The 25,128-nt window shown below is 43.7% G+C and overlaps 1 protein-coding gene across 1 annotated transcript; it reads right to left on the bottom strand.

The window, feature by feature from the left end:
- Positions 1–4,586: 4,586 nt before the first annotated feature.
- Positions 4,587–8,963, bottom strand: HEY1 (hes related family bHLH transcription factor with YRPW motif 1). Its single transcript, XM_044424331.1, has 5 exons — positions 8,715–8,963; positions 7,645–7,720; positions 7,484–7,567; positions 7,282–7,363; positions 4,587–5,206 (listed from the first exon to the last, which is right to left on the bottom strand). The coding sequence occupies exons 1-5, from the start codon at positions 8,804–8,806 to the stop codon at positions 4,587–4,589; spliced, it is 954 nt and encodes a 317-aa protein (XP_044280266.1). The 5' UTR covers positions 8,807–8,963.
- Positions 8,964–25,128: the final 16,165 nt, after the last annotated feature.

Below are 25,128 nucleotides of genomic sequence, written 5' to 3'. Positions count from 1 at the left end.
TCTCCACACCATGCATTATTTGTACATCTCTACCATGTCTCCCTTTATTCGCCTTTTTTCTAAGCTGAACAGTCCCAGTTGTCATAGTCACTGCTCACAGGGCAGTTCCTCCAGACCTGTTTCAGGTAAGGTGATCAGAACTGAATGCAGTATTTGTATAATGGAAGTAAGGTCTGTTCCATTCTTAATTATGCCTAACATGGAGTTTGCCTTCTTTACAGCAGCTGAGCGCTGGGTCAACATTTTAATTGTGCTGTCCATCATTACCCCAAGATCCCTTTCTTGTTCCATCACGACTAGTTCAGATCCCATCAGTGTATACCTGAAGTTGGGATTTTTTCCCACAGCATGTGTTACTGTACACTTATGTATACTGAACAACATTTGCTATTTTGATGCCCATTCTCCCAGCTTGGAGAGATCCCTTCAGAGTTCCTCACAATCCTTTTAGGTTTTACCCTAAAAAGTTTAGTGACATCAGCAAACTTAGCCATTTTACTCCCTACTCCTATTATTGGTCCTAATACAGCCCAAAACATTTTACCACCGGAGGCAGAACAAATGGCACAAAACCCACACTGGAATTTTTAAAATATGTAAAATGCTGACTTATCACCAGAGGGCAACATATGATCATTATACGTAAGGATCAGGACATGAAAGGAAAAGCGACAGATAGAGCTGAGATCTAGCTGAAACAGAACCATGAAATTCTTCTTTGGGGGTGATCAGTTGCAGGATAAGCAGGTGTATTGTCTGCTTATATGGATGTACTTGCCTCTGCTATGCTAACCCTAGTGCTCTTCAGATGTTTTGAATTGGTAGCCACCATAACCAATGTTCAAAAATGATGGCATAAACTAATTTTCAGTGAATGCTGCATAGACTTACAGATTTCTTTTTCCACACTTCCAGAAACTTGTAGAGTGGATATGTATCCCCTTTTACAAAGGACAGTCCTCCTGTTCTGTTCTGTTCTGTTCTGTTCTGTTCTGTTCTGTTCTATTCATTCATTTATACTGCCCCATAGCCAAGGCTGTCTGGGAAATTGACAAAAGTTAAAGAGACACATACTCACAAATTAATTTAAAAGAACAAAACTGCAATAGCAATTGCTATTGCTATTATTCTGCATAGAAGCATAGTAGCAGTACAGAATAAAATGGAATATATAAAAACAAACTAAAAATATAAAGTGCTAAAATGCCAGGAAAAGAAAAAGGTTTTCACCCAGCACTGAAAAGAATACAATGCCCGGGCCTGGCACAACTCTGTGGAGAGCTCATTCCAAAGCCATTTGTAGGGTTGACAGAGGACTGTCCTCTATTTTGAAGGTGTCATCTATTTGAAGGGCTGTCCTGACCAAGGCCACTTTAAAGATAAAAAACCAACAGAAAAGAGAACCTGGGAACCTTGAAGTTACCCATCAGAAACACTTGGACAGCTAGTCACTGTCTTCCGCACAATCGTGAGATGTACTACATTTGTATTTAAATTATAATGATCCCCAAATTTGCATCTATCTATATAAATTAGCACATGCAAATTAATGCACATCACTACCCTCTTTTGTCTTGGGTGGTGTTAAGTGCTCTTTTTGGACAATTCACAAGTACCCACTAAGTGGCTGTGGCAGAAGCTGAAAGACATTTCAGCAAACATACTCATCAATAGCTGCAAGTATTCTACCATGAGGCAAGAGCAGTTATGCTGCCTAGCTATTTTGTGTATTGGGTGCAAAAGTGCAAAAAGTCAGATTGACTTTGGGTAGGTAATCCATTCATTTTGCAATGAAACAGGCCAGATGAAGCCTTATAATGAACCAGTCTATTTATAAGGTGTTTGCAGTTGTCTTGGTCCAACTGGAAATAATTGTAAAAAGCTATAAACTCTTATAAGAATCAGAAGGTTACAAAATATATATTCATTATGTATTTATCTTTTAAAAACACACTCTGCCTTTCCCCTGGAGAGGTCAGCTAAAAGCAAAGATAAAACCTTGACAATAGTCAACCAGTAATACAGTTTCTGGTTTTCAAGGGCTCTTGGACAAAAGAATCCACTCTCTCATTGAGTCTACCTTCTAACCGCTATTGTCAATAACTGGCATTAAAGTTTAGTGACCTAAACAGTTTGGGGACAAATTACATGAGGGATCATTTCATCCCATCTATACCTGCCCAGAACCTTAAGATCAACTTCTGCTGACTTTCTCTGGGAGGCTCACCTGGTACCTACACTGTGATTTTTAACCACTATGTGAAAACCTTTTTATTTTCCAAGGCATGTGGGGTTTTTCTATTTCTCTTTTAATTCTGGCGTTATATTTAAAGCTTTGTGCTTAATCTAGGTTCTATTTCATTATTATTTTTTATTTTTGTATTTTATTTATTATTTATTTGCGATATTTATATGCCGTCCTATTGCAAAAGCCTCAGGATGGCTTACATAATAAAATACAAATATCAATATAAATATTGATATTATTTATTGATAACTGCAGCACTCTGGCTGCAGTTAAAAATATAATATTAAAATACCATATTAAAACTTATTAAAATATTGATGAAATAAAAAGGTCTTAACCTGGCGCTGAAAAACATATAATGACGGCGCCAGGAGGACCTCTCTGGGGAGCACATTCCATAGATGGGGCGCCACCACAGAGAAGGCCCTCTTCCGAGTGCTCTGCCTCCTAATATCATACACAGAGGGTTCCCGGAGGAGGGCCTCTGCTGCCGATCTCAGGGAGTGGGAGGGCATATATGAACACAAGTGCTCCTTTAGATGACCAGGTCCCAAGCCGTTAAGGGCTTTATAGGTGATAACCAGCACCTTGAATTGAGCCCGGACTTCGATGGGAAGCCAGTGGAGCTGATAGAGGACTGGGGTTATATGAGAATAATGCCCAGTCCCCATCAGCATCCTGGCAGCTCTGCTCTGCACCATCTGAAGTATCCGGACTGTCTTCAAGGGCAGCCCCACGTAAAGCGCGTTACAGAAGTCCAACCGGGAAGTAACCAATGCATGTGTCACTGTTGCTAGGCAACCTTCCTAAGCAATCTTCAGTCCTAATTTATTAAATGTTTAAATTATTTATTTTATTAAATGTTTAAATTTTTCTATTATGTTTATCCTCTTGTATTTAATTGCTGTAGACCACCTAGACAGCTTTGGCTATTGGGCAAAATAAAATAACTACTATTGCTTCTGAGTCTCTTTATCCATTCACTTGCTGGACAGAGAGAGAGAGAGAGGCAGGGAGCAAGTGGGCAGAGCCGTCTCCTGCTTCACCATCGCTGTTGCCTAGGACAGAGCAAAAGACAGGTGACAAGCAGGATGCAGCCACGAAGAGGAGGAGCAGATCCAAGGACCACCCGTCTGTGTGCTTCTGCTTTAGAAGCGGGCCATCTACAAGTGTCCAGCCATGCCTGTCCTCAACAGGCAACAAGCTTTGTAGGACTTCTCCAGCTTGGAAGTTACGTCATGCAAAAGGGCTGGTGAGTGGGGAGGTTGAAGGAAAGAAAGAAAAGCCCAATGTGAACTTTCAGAAATGTAAAGTGCATAATTTCAATGTTGAATTAGAAACTTCTATGTTATGTCTCATGAGATTGTAACTATGGGAGGAGAATGTAGAATCTGTGTGGGAAGGGGAACATGTTGCAAGTTTGCACTGCCCTTCCAAAAATACCATACCTGGGACTGGCTATACATCTAAAAGTATTAGGACATAAGGTAATCTACCCTTCCTGTCTCCCTACTGACATTTTCGAAAGCAGGCATACCATTGTTTCTATCGTATACTGCAGAATTACTGCATTACTCATGCAGTTAGGCATAAAGCTCCCGTTGTCCTCCAATTTAAAAAGCCAGTAAAAAACAAAAAGCCTGTCTTATGAAGCCATCCTCCACAACCAGAATGACAGTGTGATAAACCACTCTAGCTCATTCAACGTGCTGCTTTTGACACATGTTGCCAATGTACCTGAGAGAAACATGCATGATCTTCTCCCACACCAGACGGGTGTAATGCAGTTTGAGACAATGACAGAAGAACCAAGAACTGAAACGGGACATTTCTAGAAGCCAAATGACAAATCAATTCATATTGGAGTCTAATATAAATCATTTCAAGAAAGTCAAGCTGAATTCTGTTGGCAAGAGCTGCTTCCCCATTTACGTTTGTTGTCAAGGTGAGTTAGATCTCATATATGGGCTCATTCACTAGAAAGAGGGGACAGCTTTTCTGGACAGCCACTCCTGCCTTGTCTTCTGCCCTGCCCCAAACTCAGCCATTTTGCTTTATGTTGTCAGACCATTCCAAAAATATGCTCATGCCCAGCATGCAAGGTCTCATTTTGACTAAACAGTTGTGTTTCGTTCAAGAAATGTGCCACTGGAAGGGCATTTTCTTTGCAGCTTTAAATTATCATGCCTTTCATACAGAATGCACACAAGCACATCTGTCTGTTAAGAAATAGGCTCCATCAGTTAACTATTTATTAATATTGCTATTATCTTGTCCTAATAATCCATCAACATCCATGCTTTCCAAAATACTCTTCCTTTGGTGCATTAATTCTTTGTCAAAAGAGCACTTTTCCCTTCTTAATTTTCTCCTTATTTTGTGGCAGTTCATTCATCCTTTCTTCACTGTAGGGTTTGCCAAGGCTGGCTGACTGTGGTGGTGTAGGTGGACTGAGAGCATTAGGGGACAACAGATGGAATGAACTGAAAGAAAAGGGAAATGCAGACAAGGAGGCCATGGAAGACAGCAAGGGAGGAGAGAGTTTAGAGGCAGAAGTGACCACAGGAAGCACTGGTCCAATGCTGCCATTAGGTGGTGCTCTCAGTGAAGATGACTCAGTGTGAGAAGCAGCACTTCTGCTCTGATGGTGGCCTTCTGAGGAGGAGGATGCCCCGTTTGTAGTAGCATGCCCATTCTGAGGCAGAAGCAATGGATGGGAAATATGGGGATGATGTCCAAAGGCACCACCCCAAGGAATCTGTCCAAGCCCTGAGTGTGAATTACTCGCTGCTTCCCGTTGAGAGGCATAGTTATTCAGGTGAGAAACAAGACGGACACGAAGAGGATCAGACATGTCCAGACCCTCAATAATGCTAAGATAGCGGGCTACTTCAGCCAAGCACTCTCGAAAACCTAGGCTCCGGTAGTCCATAGCAAGAGCGTGGGCATCAAAATAGCCTAGGAGAAAGGAACAAGACAATGACGTTTAAGGAAGGAAACACATTTCCATTCATTGTCTCTTGACCATCTATCTCAGAGGCAGGCAACTTGTGGCCCTCCAGATATTTTAGCCAACTCCATAATCCCTCAACATCAGCTATTCTGGCTCAAGCAGATGGCATTTGCAGGGCAAAACAAGTTGCCTACTCTGAACTAGTTCAGTCAGACAGCTATACTTTGCCTTAAACATACTAGAAAGTCAATACATTGCCAAGTGGACACAAAAGCATGAACTCTTTGCTGTGCAGTTCCCCCCACCCCACCATGAATGGCAAACAGAAAAATATACAGACATGCTGTTTGACATTCATTTTGCAAAGTTACAACTAAAAGCAACATTGTCAAAAATATGTGTGAAGCACTTTGAACAGTTGCACCACAATCCTAATCAAGGATGGATTTATTTGATTTATTTAAAGCTTTTCTATACCATCCAACTACAACAGTCTCAGGATGGTCTTACAATAAAAACAGATTAAGTAAAGCATTAATCCAATTAATAAAACCCACATTAAAACCTAATCAACCTTAAAATAATGGGTGAATAAAAAGATTTTAGCCTGATGCTGAAAGGAATAGTGTCAGCGCCACGTGAACTTCTCTGGGGAGTGCATTCCATAGCCAGGGCACCACCGCCAAGAAGGCCCTTCTCTGGGTAGCCATCCTCCCAGTCTCCTTCAAGGAGGGCTCCCAAAGAAGGACCTTCACACCAGATCTTGAAGAGTGGAAAGGCACATAGGGAAGGAGATGCTCCTTCAGATAACCATGTCCTAAGCCATTCAGGGCTTTATAGGTCATCACCAGCACCGTGAATTGGGCTCAGACTTCAATTGGCAGCCAGTGTAGATGGTAGAGAATTGTCATTATATGGGCATACCTGCCAGTCTGATAACTTCCTAGCCACTCTACTCTGGACCAATTGAAGTATCCAGACCGTCTTCAAGGGCAGGCCCATGTGTTACAATAGCCCAATTGGGAAGTTACCAGAGCATGGGTCACCATTGCTAGGCACTGCTCATCCAGGTAAGGACCCAGTTGATGGATCAGCCAAAGCTGAAGGAAAGCATTCCTCGTGACTGCTGCCACCTTGGACTCCAGGGACAGCTCTGGGTTGAAGAGCACTCCCAAACTGCACACCCTGTCCTTTAGGGGGAGTGCAACCCTATCCAGAACAGGGCTAAAATCACTTCCCCAAAAGGCTGAAACACCTCCCAATAGGACCTCCACCTTGTCTGGCTTAAGCTTCAATTTATTGGCCCTCATCCAGCCCATCACCCAGGCTAGGCACCAGTTAAGGACAGTGAAGGATTGTTGCTGTGCACTGCCAAGTCATCTCTGACTTACAGCAAGCAGATGAATTATTCTCATGTAAAGTGGGACCAGAACACATTCCTTAAGTCGTATTGTTATTGTTATGAAAGAAGAAGGAATGAAGCACTGGCAGCAGCACTTAGGTTGCAGTGTTAAGAGTGTTTAAAGCACTTCATTATATCCTTGCATTCCTTGCAACAGCCCTGAAAATTAGGAGAGTACTATCATCTCCGTATCACAGATCACTACAGAAATCCAACATGGCATAGTGGTTAAGAATGCTGGACTGGGACTTGGAAGATCTGGGCTCTCGTTCCCACTCAGCCATGGAGCTCACCGGGTGACTTAAGGCCAGTTACGGACTCTCAGCCCAACCTACATCACAGGTCTGTTACTGTTGTGACAGAGAGGAGAATGAGAATTATTTAAGCCACATTGAATTCCTTAAAAGAAAGCATGCTCCACTGTGTTCAATTCAACACATTCAGTCCTCATTGATCAGTTTTGGCGATTCCCCCAATACACTCTCATACAAGCTTATTTTCCTAATGATTTTTTGAACATCTACACTTTTGAGGGGTTCCCCAAACCCTACTGATGGTTCCCTCTAGTACCGAGGAAGTGGTGGTGGTAACTTATATACGTTTTCCTAGTAAGAAAATAGGTTTGCCATTAGTATACAAGGTTAACTACACACATAGAGGTTGAGTAGGAGACCTTACCTTTTCCTCCTGCTGTATGCAACATTTTCAGATGATCTACAGTCATTTGTAGGATTTCTGCCTTCTCCAATTTAGCTGAACCCTAAGAAAAGACGACAAGTGTAAAGGCAGCTTGGTCTTAGCCAAGCAAAAAGGCATGCTCAGAAGAGCATACTGCAGCTTGCGTGAGTCACAGCAGCACCCCGAGCCACCAGAACATTACCTGCTTTTCAAAGGCACTAGGCACCAGACGCCTTAGCTCAGATAGGCTGTTGTTGATCCGATCACGGCGACGCTTTTCAATTATCTAAAAGAAAAGCGGGATACCATTTAGGAACAGCCCTTAGGGAAAGGGAATGTAGAGCAGAACAGAGTGAGACTTACTCCTCGGCGTCTTTTACGAGCCAGGATCTGGGAAGTGGTTGTTGGAGACATTGACCCTGGAGCAGAGCTCAAGTTTCTGAAACCAGCAAGAAAGAACGGAGTCACTGAAGTGCAAAAATGAGAGAAGGGGCAAGGAGGGGATGGGAAGGGAATTCCATCATGAGCAGCTAACATGGCCTTCCCCAAGCTAGTGCCTTCCACTTATGCTGGATTATAACTCTCAGCATCCACCAGCCAGTCCTCCTGGGTGTCTAGCTCAACACACCTGGAGGCTGGGGGTGTCTGAACTAAAGGAACAGGGCAGCATGGAATCAGAGGCAGGACAGAGACTTCTGTTCCCAGATAACACCAGTGCTAAAGGCAGAGTGTAGGCAGCAGGCCCCAAGGCTCAGTCTGATTTGTGCCAGGAGCCATCCCTTCTTCCCTGTTTTCGGTGCCAAGATCGTGTCCTGTGCCAGCAACAAGCGCATGTGTAAGACTGCAGCCGCACCCTTTGAAAAAGTGAGAACGAAGGAGACATAAAGAGGGCTGCCTCGGGCACATACAGAGCACTGCCACCAACCCACCCCCGCAAGCTGCCACCTCCGATTAACTGAAGAACCGATCCCAAGCCCGTGTATATTCTGTAGGCTGCCTTGACCAATCCCTTCCACCACCATTTGCTATTTGAAGCATTAACAGATATATATTGGGGGGGGGGGGGCGTTAAATCGCAACGAGTTCAATGGAACCAGTTTTCGCGTTAACAGGCATCAGAGGGTGCAGCGAAATCCTATGCGTATTTACTCGCAAGTAATTCCCACTGTGTTCAATGGGGTTTGCTCCCAGATGAGCGGGTCAAAGTCACAGCCTTAGCCTTCGATTACTGCACTGGGGGCGGGAGGCGAATGGAGGTCCTTCGGGTCTCAGCAGCGGGAATTTGCCTGCCTAGAGCCACAGTGATCATAGCACCTGACATGGCAAACTCGGCGGAACCGCGACCGCCCCTGCGCGACGAACCGGGGACCCACCGACTGTAACGGCCTGCCTTCCAACCACACCCGGCCAGTATCCCACCAGAGCCCCCTCACCCATTCTCGTCCGCGCTCTCCTTCTCCACCTCGATGGGTTCATCCAGCTCCTCGCTATCGGAGGAGCTGTAGTCCGGGTGCCCCCGTTTCATTTTCGCACGCTTCTGCGCGACCAGCCGGGAGAGAAAGAGAACGCTTTGCCTCCCGCCTGTGCGAAGAAGTGGGTTGGGTGGCGATTTCCCGGTGCCAGCTCAACGCACTCGCCGCCGTCACTCGCCTTCTGGCTCCGTCTCCCCCATCCCGTTCCCACGCTTCGCCTCTTACGCGAGGGAGGGGCGGGCTGGGAGGCGCGCCAGGCGCTCCCGGCCACATACGGCTCCGCGTAGCCATTTGCAATCTCGGTCCTTCTGGTTGGCTAAGCGTCTGCAGTAGCTAGCCAATGGCTGCTGGACTAGAGACCACTCAATAGCACGCCTTCTGCCCGCGCTGCTTCCGATTGGCCAGCCGTTCTCAGATTGGATACACGGCCGCGTTCGAAGCTTGTTTCCCCCCTCCCGGTCCCTCTCGCGCTTCGTCTCTTCTGCTTGTGCAATTGGCTGGGCCTGGGGCCAGTTGGGAGCCTTTGGAGCCACACGCGTGGCCGGGCGGCCGTGGGAAAGTTGCTCTGTGCCCGGCTGGCGGCCAAGCGGGGCTGGCGGCGGCGACGGCGCTGAGCGGGGCGTGCATGAGCGGCGGCTGCCGCGTGTGAACCTCCCCTGGGCGCGGGGTGGAGCGGGGATGGCGCTCGGGCCAGCGGTTGTTGTTGCACCGCGCTCTACCACCGGCATCGCAAAGTGCCGCGGCTCTGAGCCGAACCGCAGACGGGCTGAGCGATCGCTTGGCAACTACGGTCCCTCCCGCCCAGGGAGTTGGAAGCCTCTTGGCTGTTCAGCTCTGGCTGCCTTAGCACAGCATCAGAGGGCTGACCGAACTCTCATCAGTAAACTGTACGGGGGAATTTCTGGAGCCAAGTTGCTTGCAGGTTCAAATAGCGCTTCTCGTAGAGCTTGGCCTACGGCATTTCCAAAATCTTAAGCTGTGCTTGCAGCTGACTACAACTATTGCAATTCGTTTCAAAAGTGAACACGTGTATGTTCTTTATTACTTTGGCAAGTGTGAATGGACCATTACAAATAGAACTTCTGTGTTTCTTCGTATCACACACTGCATTTTTTTTCTTTAGAGTGCATTCACACATACACTTGTATTTGATTTGATGCATGTATGTGTGCCTGCTAGCAATTTCATAATGGAGGCCTGGGTGTCAAAATTTCTTTCAGCTTAAGGGCAAGATTCACTTTTGGAAAAACTCTCAGGTGGATGCATTCCAGTGGTTAGTTGGGTGAAATGCAAAGTGGTGGAGGCAAAAATAGCAACTGTTTTAGCTTAGAAGCCAGAAGCTACACCTTAGTATTACAGCCTTTGAGAAAGGAAAAAAGCTGCATAGAAACAGGAAAACCACCAAGTGATGGTGTGTGGGAAGGGAGTGTGGGGAACCTCAGATGTACAAACTGTGGTCCCAGGTGGTCTGGATTTGGTCCATGGGGCTGATGTTCAGCATTCCTGTGCATTTATGTTTAAAATAAAGCTGTATGTGTATGGGGCATTATGTGCATAAAGGACTTAGTTGCACTCGTCCTGCAAGCCAGTTGTGACGTGGTCCAAACCCATATAAACAGCAGAAATGGGCCATAATTCAGATAATGCTTTGAAAGCATGTGGTTCTGTTTGTGAATGTAGCTTGGGCCTAGTCAGTTATATAGATGACAGGGCATTCTTAAACACTGTATTTGTCAGTCTCTGCTTCTTGGAGTAATGATGGGAATACAAGTGAAATAAATCCATGATAGATTTGAAAGCCAGTGTGGTATAGTAGTTAAACTATGACTTGGAAGACCTGGATTCTAGTCTTCACTTAGCCTTCAAGTTCACTGGGTAACTTTGGGTCGGTTATTTGACTCGCAGCCATTGTGAGGATAAACTAGAGAGGAGGAGGATTATATAAATTGATTTGGGCTCCTTGCAAGAGGGGGAAAAGGTGGGATATAAATATGATAGACAAACCCTCAATACAACCCAAGTGGTTTTGGCACAAATACCCATTTCTTCTTTGGCTGAATTCTTGGTACATACACTTCAGTGTAAAAAGAACTGTTTACATTGAATTCTTTTTACATCATATAGATAGAAGCCACACACAATGATTTTGCAACATTGATATTTGTTTCTTATTTTTAGTGCTCTGGTTGACCTAAGGGATATCTGAAATTCTTCAAGACTCTAGGAACTTAAAAGAGCATTTATGGGGATAACCAACATTTAGGGGTGTGCGTGTAAGTACAGTGGTCATTTAGTCCATCCTCCAGGTGGGGCAGCATCCCTGATTAGGGGACTTCCTTTCTGGCTTCTTTTCTGGGAAAGAGAGAAAATCCCTGTAATATTATCAGGATGTATTTCTCTTATCTATTGTTCTTTTGACCAAAAAGTAAATTTTTTTAAAAGGATAAATATTCTTGAACTCATCCATCTGCTTGCATGCAGCAAAGGGTCCAAAATACAACAAGAAGAAATGGGGCAGACTACTCCAAAATTTTATTAAAATGGAAGATCTTGCATTAATGTACTTTAGAAAGTGTGTTTATAGAACAATTATATTATGTACTTGTTGTGAGCCGCCCCGAGGCTTTGTTGCGATGGGGGCGGCATAAAAATGTTTTAAATAATAAAATAAATAATCCATTCCAGGACTCTGGTCATGACCCAGATTGGTTGTGAGCCAAGTTAAGTTTCCCCATAAGGTTCAGTGTAAATAAGGTTAATCCGTTCTGTAACTTTTTTAAAAAAAATCAAAAATGTGAAGAAGCATAGTGACAAAGAACAACAAAGATTGCGGCCATCCCCCCCCCCCCCCAGCACTAGTGAGGCCATCTCCCTGCCCCCACAGCTTGACCCTGATCACTCATCATCCCTGCACACGCCCATTATCCTGGCGCGCTGGGGAGGGAGACACAGGCGTGATCGCGGGCGCACTGGGGGGAGCAACGGGTACGAACACGGGCACACTGGGGGGGAGAGGCAGGTGCGATCGTGCCTCGGGGGGAGATGGCTGAGATCGCAGTTCCGCTCCTGCAGGAAAGGGGCGCAATCATGGGCGCGCTCAGGCAGGAAAGATGGGCACTTTCTCAGCCATGTCCTCCCCATCCTCAGCATGATCATGGCCATCTCCCCACTTTGGGGGGTGGGGAGATTGCTGAGATCACAGTCGTCACCCAATGTGGAGTTCATGACCTGAGTCAAAATTTTTATGAAATTTTTGTGCGTGACCCGATTTGGTTGTGATCTGAGGCGTTCATGAGCTGAGGTACTGCTGTAGTTAAGTACTTGCAATGAATTGGATGGGGTGCTGAAAGGAGTGATTACCTTATTGGAACCTGTGAACCAGAGCTTGCCAAATCCTTTTCTAGCCACTGCCTGACACTTCCCCCTCTTTACTGCCTGCCATTTTACACCAGGGCAAGAAGGAGGAGAAAAGAATTGAGTGGCAGGATACTGATACAGCCTACAAGCTCCCAGCCCTTCACTGTTTAAATTAGCTCGTTTTCCTGCTTTTGGTTTGGGTCAGGATGCCATAAGATGTTCAGACCTGTGGGTTTCTTTTATACATGTTGCTCACATCCCTAAAGGGCTTTTTCAGCAGTTGAGAACTGTCCTGCGTACAGAGGTGCATAACCCATGCCCTTTTGCCTCCCATTTTCCCCTTCACCTCTTCTGAGGGCATACTTCACAACTTTCAGGAGAAGTTCAGTCTCTGTCAGGGAAACCAAGAATCATCCACCTGATTTGTCCAACATTTTCTCTTTGCAAAGCCAGCTTTTGGGGTAAATGTTTATTTTTGAATAGATGTCCTTTCCTGTTTCATTCTCTGGTAGGCTGTTGCATCAATCTAGTCAAAATAACACTGAAAGGAGGGCAGATTGCTTTCCTGTTCAGGAATTCACTACTGGAAATCCTCTACTGTTGACCTTTGAACTGTAGTGGTTCTGAAAAAATAACTTTGTAAACTCTTCTCATAATGTTGTTACTTTGTTCTCAGATGAGCAACAGCATTGACCTAGGCCACCCATGATATTGAGATTTGAAAGAATAGTAGAGTTGGAAGGGGCCAGAGGGCCATCAGGTCCAACCCCCTGGTATTGCAGAACACTCTGTGTGGCTAATGGGGCCAACTAAAAATCAAATAAGTTACACCATTCCATTCAGGTAACTGTCCAGACACTTTTTGAATGCCTCCAGCAAGGGTGAGCCTACAGCATACTGCTCTGACAGTGAGGAAGTTCTTCCTGGTGTCTAATCTGGTTTCATTTAACTTAAGGCAGTTATTCCATGTGCTGCATCCTGGAATGAATGAGAAAAGATACTTTCCTTCCTCTTTGTGACAGCCTTTCAGGTACTTGCAGAGTGCTATCATATCACTCCCCAGTCTTCTCTTTTTGAGGATGAACATATCAGTTCTCTCAGGTTTTCCTCCTAGGGCTTTGCTTCCAGTTCCTGAATCATCCTTGTTTCCTTGGTTAAGTCTCAGTCTTATCTTCCTGATCTGTAAACTGTAGAGAATATTATCAACCTCCTGCCCCCCACACACACTTTCCCCAAGAAGTTTAGGGTAGTGTATCTTCCAAATAACTCTTGTGAGATAGGTTAGTCAGAGGTGGGGTAAATTAGTTGAGTGAGCTTCATGCCAAGGATTTGAACCCAGCTTAAACCTTTTAGCCACTACATCACACTGGCTCTGAAAGTAAATTGAGTTCAGAGACATACAATAAACTATGTTATTCTCATGATAACCTTGTAAAGTTGTCTAGTCTGAAAGATTGTGGCTGGTACAAATCTCCAGTGAACTTTGTGACTATGGACTAGAACTAAGCTGGTTTTCTTCGCTGGATTTCTTGCATACCATATCCAGATAATTTGGGACAAATAGTATCAATTTTACATGGTATAAGTGTGTGCCTGTCCCTTGAAAGAGATTATGCTGAAAAGCAAAATAGCCCCAATGAAAAACATATTTCAGAATGTTTGTGCATGTCAGTTAACTCTTCATACGACAGCTGCGCAACCTCAGATACTCAGATGCTGTGCTTTGTTTTATTTGTTCTCTTGTAAGCCATCCTGAGACATCAGTAGTGGACAGGTTAGAAAAGCTTTAAATAAATATTCATCATGTCCACATGCCCTTCCCTCCATTTCTTTTCACAGGCTACCCAGCCATAGGCTATTTTACGCATCTGTATGCCACATTCAGTATCCTGCCATGCAGGGACTCACTGTGAGCTGCCACTATTGAAAAACATTGCATTTTGAGGTGATGTTCAATGATATGACAGTACTTTTGCAATGATTCTTCTCCAAAAGTCCCTTAACACTATATATCATCACTTAAGAATGTAAGAAGAGTCCAGCTGGATCAGGCCAAAGGCCTTTCTAGTCCAGAAATTGGTTCCCACAGTGGCCAGTCAGGTGCCTATGGGAAGCCCACAAACAAGGCACGGGGGGCAATAGCTCTTTCCCATCTGTGCTTCCCAACCACTGGTATTCAGAGGTAATACACAGCTTTTGTACATCTCAGACCTTGCTACCTTGTTCTTTATGAATTTGTTCAGTCCCCCAATAAAGCTGCCCAAGTTGGTGGCAATCACTACACATTGTTCTTTTTATCAGTCCAGAATCTCTCAGCATTTAGCTTCCTGGGATGACTCCATTTCTAGTACAATGAGAAAGAGAAAAGCTGCTCCCTCCACACAATGCAATAATTGTATGTGCCTCTATTGTACTTGCCCCCTTATCTTTTCCCCTATCTGATTTGCTTCACTGATCTTGATTGGGAATTGTGGTAGTGCTTACTGTGATCCATTGGAGAAACCCACACGGAAATAGTGACTCACAACCTGATCCTTAGCATATTGCTCACAAGTTAGTCATTGATTCCTAAGTCACATTTAGGGCTAGTTCACAGACCCATAAACATCACTTGATTACAATTAATTATGGGCAGCTGAATGCATAGGCAGATTTCACTGAAAAGCACCATTTGTTGAATAGGAAAAGGCTATCCATGATGACCCATTCAAACATGAAATCCTTTACTGGATGTTTCAAGAGGTGTTCAGGTGAGCATTTCTTGCATATTGATGATGAATTAAGTCCAGCAGCCACACCTCTGCCACCAAAATGTGCACCAGCCATCCTGCTCCCATCATTATATTCCGCCAGTGTGTGAATGGCCTCTCATGCACAGGGCACCTCCATTCAAGGGCGGTGCCCGACTGGATCACTGATAGGACCATTGCCCCAACCCCCCCCATCAATAGATGAAGATCATTCATATAAACAGCCCTTCAGCCTTTAAGTACAGAATAGGGATTTGTAAACTGTTCTTATTCTTGGAAAGAATGGTTAAGATTACAGACTAAACTCTTCTGCAAACCTCAGAATTAGGTTTTTCTAATTTGGAATAATGGCTTTCAACCACTCAAGCATTACGTTGATAATTTGTGACATACAAACATTGTAAATCATTTTGAATATTAAAAGCTATGAAAAAAATGAAAACATGTATTTCATAGACAAAGACCATTCAAAGTTTCCATCCTGTAGTGAGAAATAGAGTTTGGGAGGGATCCACCGAAAGCAAGGCTAAATGTACACGATTAAGTTAAAATGCTTTAAAACCAGTTTAATATGGCTTCCCCCAAAGTAATCTTGGGGTTGTCACTTTGCAAGACTGCTGAAAGAATTCTATTAACTTTAAACTCCACACACAATGAACCATACTTTGAATTCTCTGGAGAGGAAGGGGTAAAGGAGAACGTCAGATAATTCAGTTCAAATTTATTGTGCAGATTTTACTTTTATGTGAACTGCCTATGGAATTTTCTGTTGAAGGGTGATTTAGATATATTATTTACACACACAGAGTTTGGAGATTTCAGCCTCAAAAACTAAATGTATTCTGGCTTTGGTTTCAAAACTAAAATAGAATTGCACAAACGCAAAGCTATGAATTCAGGGTGCTCAGACACCACAATGATGACTTTTGCAGAAATGCGGAAGATTGTTATTATGAATAATATTTCCCCTGGGGCCTAGCAGAGGCCATTTGTTATACTTTGCAGAACTGCTGTGCCATAGCCCATGTGTTTAATCTGCGAAGGGCCTCCTCTAAGAAATATCATGAAGTGATGAACTACAAGGGGAAGTGCTCAGCTATAGAATATAAAACTCATGCAGCAATTGGCTGTCGTTTAGCAGGCGGGTGATCAGCTTTATGTCTCTATCTCAGGGTGGTAAGACACACTCTTTTTTCCCCCTTGTTTCCTTCCCAACAAAAGTGGCACACTCTAAAACTCTTGTAAACCATAGAGCTTTCAGCCATTGAGCTGAGCAGAGCAGAACAGACCAGAAATGAAATAAGTAACAGACTCTTCTGTTTGGATTTTTTTGTCTTCTGTTTGTTTAAAGCCTTGAGGTACAAATAATTGCTTTGCCATAGCCAGTAGTGTGGGATGCCACATGCATGCACCCCCATCCAATGACAGAACAGTTTATTGAAGGAGTAACACAACTTTTGAGGTACTGTCAGAAAAAGGCTGTCCTGGGAGGCATGGAAAACCTTGAGCAACCTGTCGAAAAGCCTGAGCAGTGCCAAGGCAGAATCTGAGCAATCCCAGCTGCATGTGTGTGTGTGTGTGTGAGCGAGAGAGCGAGAGAGCGAGAGAGCGAGAGCGTACGCTCAGGGGCACATTGCCTACCCATAGTTTACAGACTTTCCTGGGCAGCAGGAAAGTTGCTCTCTACAAACCAGTAAGGCTAGAGCAATTATCCAGTCCAAACCTATGAGATTTTTTTCCCCAAATGAGTGACTTGTGGATTGCTGTCTTTTGTTGGTTTTATTTCTTTGAGGAGGGGTGTAATTGCTGTTTATGCTGCATTCCCACGCTATCATTGTTTGGGCTTTTGTTTCCTAGTCCCATCACGTGTGCTAATTAGCTGTTGCCACTGCCTTGCTGGGAGGCGTGTGGCTGCAACAACAGTAGAGAGATCACTTCCAGGAAGACTCTCGGAAAGCTGAACTGTCCTCCTATTTTACTCTGCCCCCACTTGCATCCATTTATTGACTGGCACTGGCAGGCAAACACTGGGACCAAGAGAGAGAAATTGTTAAAACATGTAAAGATGCACTCCACCCATTTCCAGTTTGTTTTAGCAAAATGTTTTTTCAAAGACTTCCTTTTGCTACACTGCTTGAAATATAAGCCTCATATTCCATTTTGTTTTTATAAAACAAAATAATAACAACTTGGTGTTCTTCTGAAGCTCAAGCTAGTTCAGCCTGCATTGCCAGGGAAGATTGCCCAATCTAGACGTTTTATCATTTCATACCCTTGTTTTGAATATGTAGGGATTATGTTGGGGTCATGTAGCTCCTACCTATAGTCAGAAGCTTTTACAGATGACATTTTTGTCTACCTTCAAGCAAATGAACACATTCTGTTGATTTAGCAGTTCAGTAAATATCTTATTAATGCACTTCTTAATAGAAGTAGTTGTAGTTAGTCTTCCTTTGGAAGTTTCAACAAATTTATTTATTTATCTATGGATTTATATCCTGCCTTTTTCCTACAAAGGGCTCAAGTCAGCTTACATCTCCTCCTCCATCTTATCCCCACAACAACAACCCTGTGAGGCAGGTTGGGCTGAGAGTCTGTGACTGGCCCAAAGTTACCCAGTTGGCTCCATGGCCGAGCGGGGACTCGAACCCAGGTCATCTGAGTCCCAGTCCCATGCTCTTCACCACTACACCACACTGGCTCCCCCTTTTTGCAGCTATTAAAGTATTTTCTACCAATTCCAGTTGATCATTTCTTACAACAGCATTAAGGAGCAATCCTATGGCCTCTAGATGCTGTCGAGGTAGCCATAGGAAATATTAGAGTTCCAGCTGCAGCCTCAGAAATGTATGGTGGGACCATGACTGCAGAATGTCTTCCCTCTATCCTAACAGCTGGCATGGTTCTTTCTACATCAGCTGCAGCGCCAAGTTGCAAGGGTGATCTTGGAGCTGGTGCTGGGGGCATGGGGGGGGGGAGAAGTGAAGGAGCAAGACTCTATTGCGTTTCAAGAAATCCTGCTAGGGCCTCAGCCCCTCCCCTTGCTAGCAAAGACAAAAGACACAGACAAAATTGGCTATGCCTTTTGCATGGCAGAAGAAACACAGAGGTAAATCTTGCTTCCACACCCCTCCTGCCCTCAATTAAATGCCTATAGTCCAAGTTTAGGGGGTTATGGGCAACCACATTGGATAGTGCCCTAAGGGATTCAAACCAGGTATACATAGGATTCATAGGTATAACACATCCAATCCTACTGCTCAAATGCCATAACTTTTCCCCAGAATTTTCTGATTTTGTTTTACAAGTTCTTCCTGTGTGAAAGAAATCCTGTGTGAGCTTTATATGTTGCAGCTTGGTTATAGCCAATCCATGTTCATTCCTTTCATTGCTTGGTCTGTTCTTTATATGTTTGGATGTCCTAAGCAAGAAAATCTAAATAACCTGGAATCTAAAACAGGCAAGCATATCCAAAGTAAGCATGGAGCAGGGGCTTTAAAAAGACATCTGATTTAGTGACTAGGCAAGCATATCCTAAATCAGGTTAAAACACGTTTTGTTGTTGTTGTTAAAGATTAAAACCTGGTGGTGAAGGAAAAATGGAACAAAGACTAGGATGAAAGGAATTGTACGGTTTGCCCAAATGACCATGGCCAAAGTTATTGGCACTTTTGAGAGGTACTAATTTTAGTACTTAAAAGGAAAAATAGAAGCTTTGCCACAAATTGGGCAGAAGATCGTATTAAGTATAGTGTTAGAAGCTTTGCCACAAATTAAGTACAGACTGTCCAAGCCACATGTGCTATTTACTGGAGAGGTGGAGGGAAAGCACATGCCAAGCAAATTATGGTTAAGATACCTGTTTTAACAAAGACAGGATGTGAATGGACATGAAGTTAAGTTGATTCCTAGACACAAAGCTGATATCCTGTTAATACAAATGGATGGAACCATGCCAGGACATGCATGTTATAACTGGATTGTCCACTGTTTTTCTACCTCTTTGGAATCCGTAGCATTCAAAACATGATAGTTTATGAAACCATAAATAGAAACATAGAAACAGAGCGAGTCAGAAGGGGTCTCTCGGGCCATCTAGTCTGACCTCTGGCACCAGCCAGCTCCACTCAGAAAATTAAAATGAGAAAATTAAAGGAGACTTTTCTCCTTCCCCTTACCAAAACAGCCAAATAAATTGATTCAAATTATTTATGGACTTTCCCACTTATTATTTTATCATGTTTTTCATTCTGGTCGTATTTAATTTCCTTTGGATGCAAGGTCTTATGTGAGCCTCATGCCATCTCCTGTCATGGATTCTGCTTACTGAACTTGTCATTGATCTAGAATTCTTCTGTGGTATTTCAGAAATAATTAAAATATGTATCGTTTAATCAGTAGTCCTAAAGCACTTCAAATGCAAGAATCAGGGTCTACTGCCATGATGGGGAACTTCAGGCTGAGCAAATACATTTGGACTGCCAGGACAGCTCCCCTGACTCAAGGACCTGGCCCCAAACATCCTGCTTCACCACCTGATAAGCAACAGAGCAAGAAATTGCTGCTGTTCTGCCCTATGTATATGATTAATAAAACAGCTGAACTAATCCAGGGAAAGCTAAAGAAGAACTAACCCAGCCTAAAACAAAGAACAGCTCATTGCATTGCTTCCATAGAATTAGAAGTAACTACTGTTGACAAATAAGATAGCATGCCCCAGATACAATTGTATTTGTCATTAAGCACATTTTTTTTCAAAAAAATATTTGCTTCTTGGTTTCGATATCAGTTCATCCATATTGCAACCTTGTCATTGCTGTCAGTTGCAAAGTCGTGTCCGACCCATCACGACCCCATGGACAGCATTCCTCTAGGCCTTCCTGTCCCCCACCATCCCCTGGACTCCACCCAAGCTCACACCAACTGCTTCAGTGACTCCATCCAGTCACCTCATCCTCTGCCGTCCCCTTCTTCTTCTGCCATCTATTGTTCCCAGCATTAGGCTCTTCTCCAGGGAGTCCTTCCTTCTCATTAGGTGGCCCAAGTATTTGAGTTTCATCTTGAGTATCTGGCCTTCTAAAGAGCAGTCAGGATTGATTTCCTCTACGACTGACTGGTTTGATCGCCTTGCGGTCCAAGGGACTCACAGAAGTCTCCTCCAGCACCACAATTCAAAGGCCTCAATCCTTTGGCGCTCAGCCTTCCTTATGGCCCAGCTTTCACAGCATACATTGCAACTGGGAAAACCATAGCCTTGACTATACGCACTTTTGTTGGCAGGGTGATGTCTTTGCTTTTCAGTATGCTGTCTAGAATTGCCATAGCTTTCCTCCCAAGGAGCAAGTGTCTTTTAATTTCTTGAGTGCAGTCCCCGTCTGTGGTGATCTTGGAGCCCAGGAAAATAAAATCTGTCACTACCTCCATTTCTTCCACATCTATTTGCCAGAAAGTGAGAGGACCAGATGCCATGATCTTAGTTTTCTTAGTGTTGAGTTTCAAGCCAACTTTTGCACTCTCCTCCTTCACCTGCATCAAGAGGCTCTGTAGTTCCTCTTCACTTTGTGCCATGAGAGTGGTATCATCTGCATATCTAAGGTTGTTGATATTTCTCCCAGCAATCTTAATTCCAACTGGTGATTCACCTAGCCCTGCCCTTCTCATGATGTGCTCTGCATATAAGTTAAATTGGCAGAGCGACAGTATACAGCCTTGCCAAACTCCTTTCTCAATTTTGAACCAATCAGTGGTTCCGTGTCCAGTTCTCACTGTTGCTTCTTGACCCGCATATAGGTTTCTCAAGAGACAAATAAGATGGTCTGGTACTTCCATCTCTTTAAAAAATTGCTACAGTTGGTAGTGATCCACACAATCAAAGGCTTTAGCATAGTCAATGAAGCAGAAGTAGATGTTTTTCTGGAACTCCCTAGCTTTCTCTATGATCCAGCGTATGTTGGCAATTTGATCTCTAGTTCCTCTCCCTCTTCGAAATCCTGCCTGTTCTACTGGTAGTTCTCGGTTCACATACTGCTGGAGCCTAGCTTGTAGGATTTTGAGCAACACTTTGCTAACATGTGAAGTGAGTGCAATGGTGCGGTAATTTGAACATTCTTTGGCATTGCCCTTCTTTGGGATCAGAATGTAAACTGACCTTTTCCAATCCTGTGGCCACCATTGTGTTTTCCAAATTTGCTGGCATATTGAGTGTAGCACTTTTACTACATCGTCTTTTAAGATTTTGAATAGCTCAGCTGGAATACTGTCACCTCCACTAGCTTTGTTGTTGCTCAGACTTCCTAAGGCCCATTTGACTTCACATTCCAGGATGTCTGGCTGGAGGTCAGTGCCCACCCCATCCTGGTTTTCCAGGATGTTAAGATCTTTCTTGTATAGTTCTTCAGTGTAATCTTGCCACCTCTTATTCTCTTCTGCTTCTGTTAGGTCCCTGCCATTTTGGTCCTTTATCATGCCCATCTTTGCATGAAATGTTCCCTTCGTATCTCCAATTTTCTTGAAGAGATCTCTGGTCCCTCCCTATTCTATTGTTTTCTTCTATTTCTTTGCACTGTTCATTGAAGAAGGCATTCTTATCTCTTCTAGCTATTCTCTGGAATTCTGTATTCAATTGTTTGTATCTTTCTCTTTCTCCCTTGCCTTTCGCTTCCCTTCTTTCCTCAGCTATTTGTAAAGCTTCCTCAGACAGCCATTTTGCTTTCTTGCATTTCTTTTTCTTTGGGATGGTTTTAGTTGCTGCCTCTTGTAAAATGTTGCAAACCTCTGTCCATAGTTCTTCAGCACTCTGTCTATCAGATCTAATTCCTTAAATCTAATTGTCATCTCTACTGTATATTCATCAAGGATATGATTTAGGTCATACCTGAGTGGCCTAGTGCTTTTCCCTACTTTCTTCAACTTAAGCCTAAATTTTGCCACCAGAAGCTCATGATCTGAGCCACAGTCAGCTCCTGGTCTAGTTTTTACTGACTGTATAGAGCTTCTCCATCTTTGGCTAAAGCACATAGTCAATCTGATTTCTCTGTTGACCATCTGGTGATGTCCATGTGTAGAGTCGTTTCTTGGCTTGTTGGAAAAGAGTGTTTTCTATGACCATCGTATTCTCTTGACAAAATTCTACCAGCTTGTGCCCTGCTTCATTTTGTACTCCAAGGCCAAACTTGCCTGTTATTCCAGTTATCTTTTGACTTCCTACTTTAGCATTCCAATTCCCCATGTTGATAAGGACATCATTTTTTGGTGTTAATTCTAGAAGGTGTTGTAGGCCTTCATAGAACTGGTCAACTTCAGCCTCTTCAGCACCAGTGGATGGAGCATAAACTTGGACTACTGTGATGTTGAATGGTTTGCCTTGGATTCGAACTGAGATCATTCTGTCATTTTGGAGATTATAGCTCAGTACTGCTTTTCCTACTCTTATTGGGTATGAAGGCTACTCCATTTCTTCTGAGGGATTCTTGCCCACAGTAGTATACCTGATGGTCATCTGAATTAAATTCCCCCATTCCTGTCCATTTTAGTTCACTGATTCCTAAGATGTCGATGTTCAGTCTTGTTATCTCTTGTTTGGCCACATCCAGCTTACCTTGATTCATGGATCTTACATTCCAGGTTCCTATGGAGTATAGATCTTTGCAGCATCAGACTCTCCTTTCACCACCAGATACATCAGCAACTGAGTGCCCTTTCGGCTTTGACCCAGTCACTTCATTCTTTCTGGCGCTACTAGTACTAGCCCTCTGCTCTTCCCCAGTAGCGTATTGGACACCTTCTGACCTGAGGGGCTCATCTTCCGGCATCATAGCTTTTTGCCTTTTGGTACTGTCCATGGGATTTTTATGGCAAAGATACTGTAGTGGGTTGCCATTTCCTTCTCCAGTGGATCACATTTTGTCAGAGCTCTCTGCTATGGCCTGTCCATCTTGGGTGGCCCTGCATGGCATAGTTCATAGCTTCATTGAGCTATGCAAGCCTCTTCGCTACAACAAGGCATTGATTCATGAAGGAGATTGCAACCTTGCTTAGCCTTAAAAGACAAATCATATGAATCAGGGGCTATGACCGACCCTTTTACCTACTGTAATATTGTTGTTGCCTTCCTATCTGATTCTTGTGAAGAGGGTTGTGCTTTAAAGCAAAACCACCTAAAGTGCTTATGGGGCCTGGCATCAGTGGGATGTTGCTGCCCCCTCAAAGATCCATGTGGGGCAGGGACTCTGGTGAGATATATAAAAATAGAAAGATACCCGGTATTCAGCAGTGGAACTCCTACATGCACTGCATCTTCTCTACTCGGGTGGGAAATTATGACTGTTCGGATATTTTGGCCTGCAATGCCCATGATTTATTACCATTGGCAATGCTGCTTAGGAATGATGGTTGTTCTTTTCCTTTTAGACTTACATACTCACAACTTCCTCTCTAGTTCTAGAAAGTAAACCTTAGCAGAATTTTTTAATGGCTAACTTAATTATGGCTCTCTAGCAAGGAGATCTCTCTAGATTACATCCTTCTATTTTCTGGGAACAAAACATTGTGCTATTAGCTGTCACTTGTGGCTAGTAGTATGAGCAGTGCATATCTGAAACATCTGGAAGCTGAACAATTGATGCCTGCTATAATCCAGCAGCTGTTCATCAATGAAAGTTCATTGGTTTCAGCGGGAAGATAAATGTGTGAAGGGCACATTCCAAATGCACACCTTGGAGCCCCTTGAAGTTGCTCTCCTCTTTGTCACTGCCAGTCTGCTTGTTAACCTGCTTCTTGATGAGGCCCAGGTAACTTGTTTTGCTGAGGAGAAGGTGGAAGAGATGCCGCTGCCTCTCTCCCTGTCAAGCAAGCAACAAGTTGCAATAAGAAAGAGGATGAGGAGCAATAGTAACAGTAGCAGATGAAAGTTAGGGCATCCATTGAGGGTATCTTGTCCAAGGGCCCTGAAAATACTGGAATCAACACTGCATGTTCATACTGTTGTCTTGGTGAAATCAGTGAGGTATGCATGTGGTTAGATCTACCCACTATTAGCCACTCTTGCTCTTTCTAATTTTGCTACAGTTCTAATTACATTGAGAGATTAGAGTTTGTTAATTACTAAGTCTGTACACCCACAGTTCCCTACTTTCCATGTACTTTGGCAAAGCAGTTTACTAGAGGGCCCACTTTTTACCCAGCCCAGCTCCTTTGTCTTCAACAGCTGCACAGCAAGTTGAAATGCAGCATCCAAAGTGTTCCCTAGCATGAAGAGGTCATGAGAAAAACGTCATCTGCTGATTTCCTGTTTGTCACACAGCCATTTAAGATGGAGGAAACAGCCAGGAAGCCTTAGGTCAAACAGGTAGGGAGAAAGAGTTCTTGATCTCCAAACCATTATAGCCGCCACATAAGGAGAAGAATACAGTAAGTTGTCATTTCAGCATGAGTGCAATAAAATTAATTTATGGTGCACCTTTGACTGCCTCACCTCCACGCATTTCACTAATCCACTCCAGCTGGGTCAGCTCAAACATTCCAAACTTCTGAGCTGCTTCTAACAGCTGGCACCATTTGTTCTTAAGCAACCTGCTACAGAAAGATGTTTTTTTCTCCTCCAAGAAGTTCTTCCCTCCCCTCTGCACCATTATGATACTATTGCTTTGAAAATTAGCTTCAGTAGAAGGTGTGAATAAAATAAACAATTTTTCTAATACATAACCCATGGGATAAAATATGTATAGCAGGACTAGACTTAAAATACATATAGCAGGAGCAGACTACCCTTTTAGGCCTGTGGGCACATTCAGCAATTTGAGAAAATTTCCTGGCATCACCACAAAATGGGTACACTGCAGATGAAAGCACTGGTCTGTAGCTACCTGCCTCCTTCATTTCTTAAAAATGATTTGACACCCATGTGTAATCCAGAGATATTCATGGGGAGAGAGATGAGAGCTGCTAGATGCCCTCACATTGCCTTGAAACTGTGTCTAAGTACAGAATATCTAAGGGTGCAGTGGCCTATCTCCAATTTATGGTATGCAGAGAAATGGGGACTTTTAAAACTACCCCTCCCTTTTTAACTTTTAAAAAAGGATATCTGTTTTCACATTGTTTAACTTCGGGGCACAATTTGTATAGCTGAAGCAAAGCAAGTTGCTTACCTGTAACTGATGTTCTTCGAGTGGCCATCTGTGCATTCACACATATGGGTGCTGCGCCTGCGCAGTGCCTAGGCCGGAAGATTAGAAAGCTAACGGTTTTTGGCGGGAAAAAGCTCCGCT

The sequence above is a fragment of the Varanus komodoensis genome, unplaced genomic scaffold, assembly GCF_004798865.1.
Source record: "Varanus komodoensis strain SLA01 unplaced genomic scaffold, ASM479886v1 scaffold14_1, whole genome shotgun sequence".
Classification (NCBI taxonomy): domain Eukaryota; kingdom Metazoa; phylum Chordata; class Lepidosauria; order Squamata; family Varanidae; genus Varanus; species Varanus komodoensis.
This window is presented reverse-complemented; position numbering and strand designations above follow the sequence as displayed.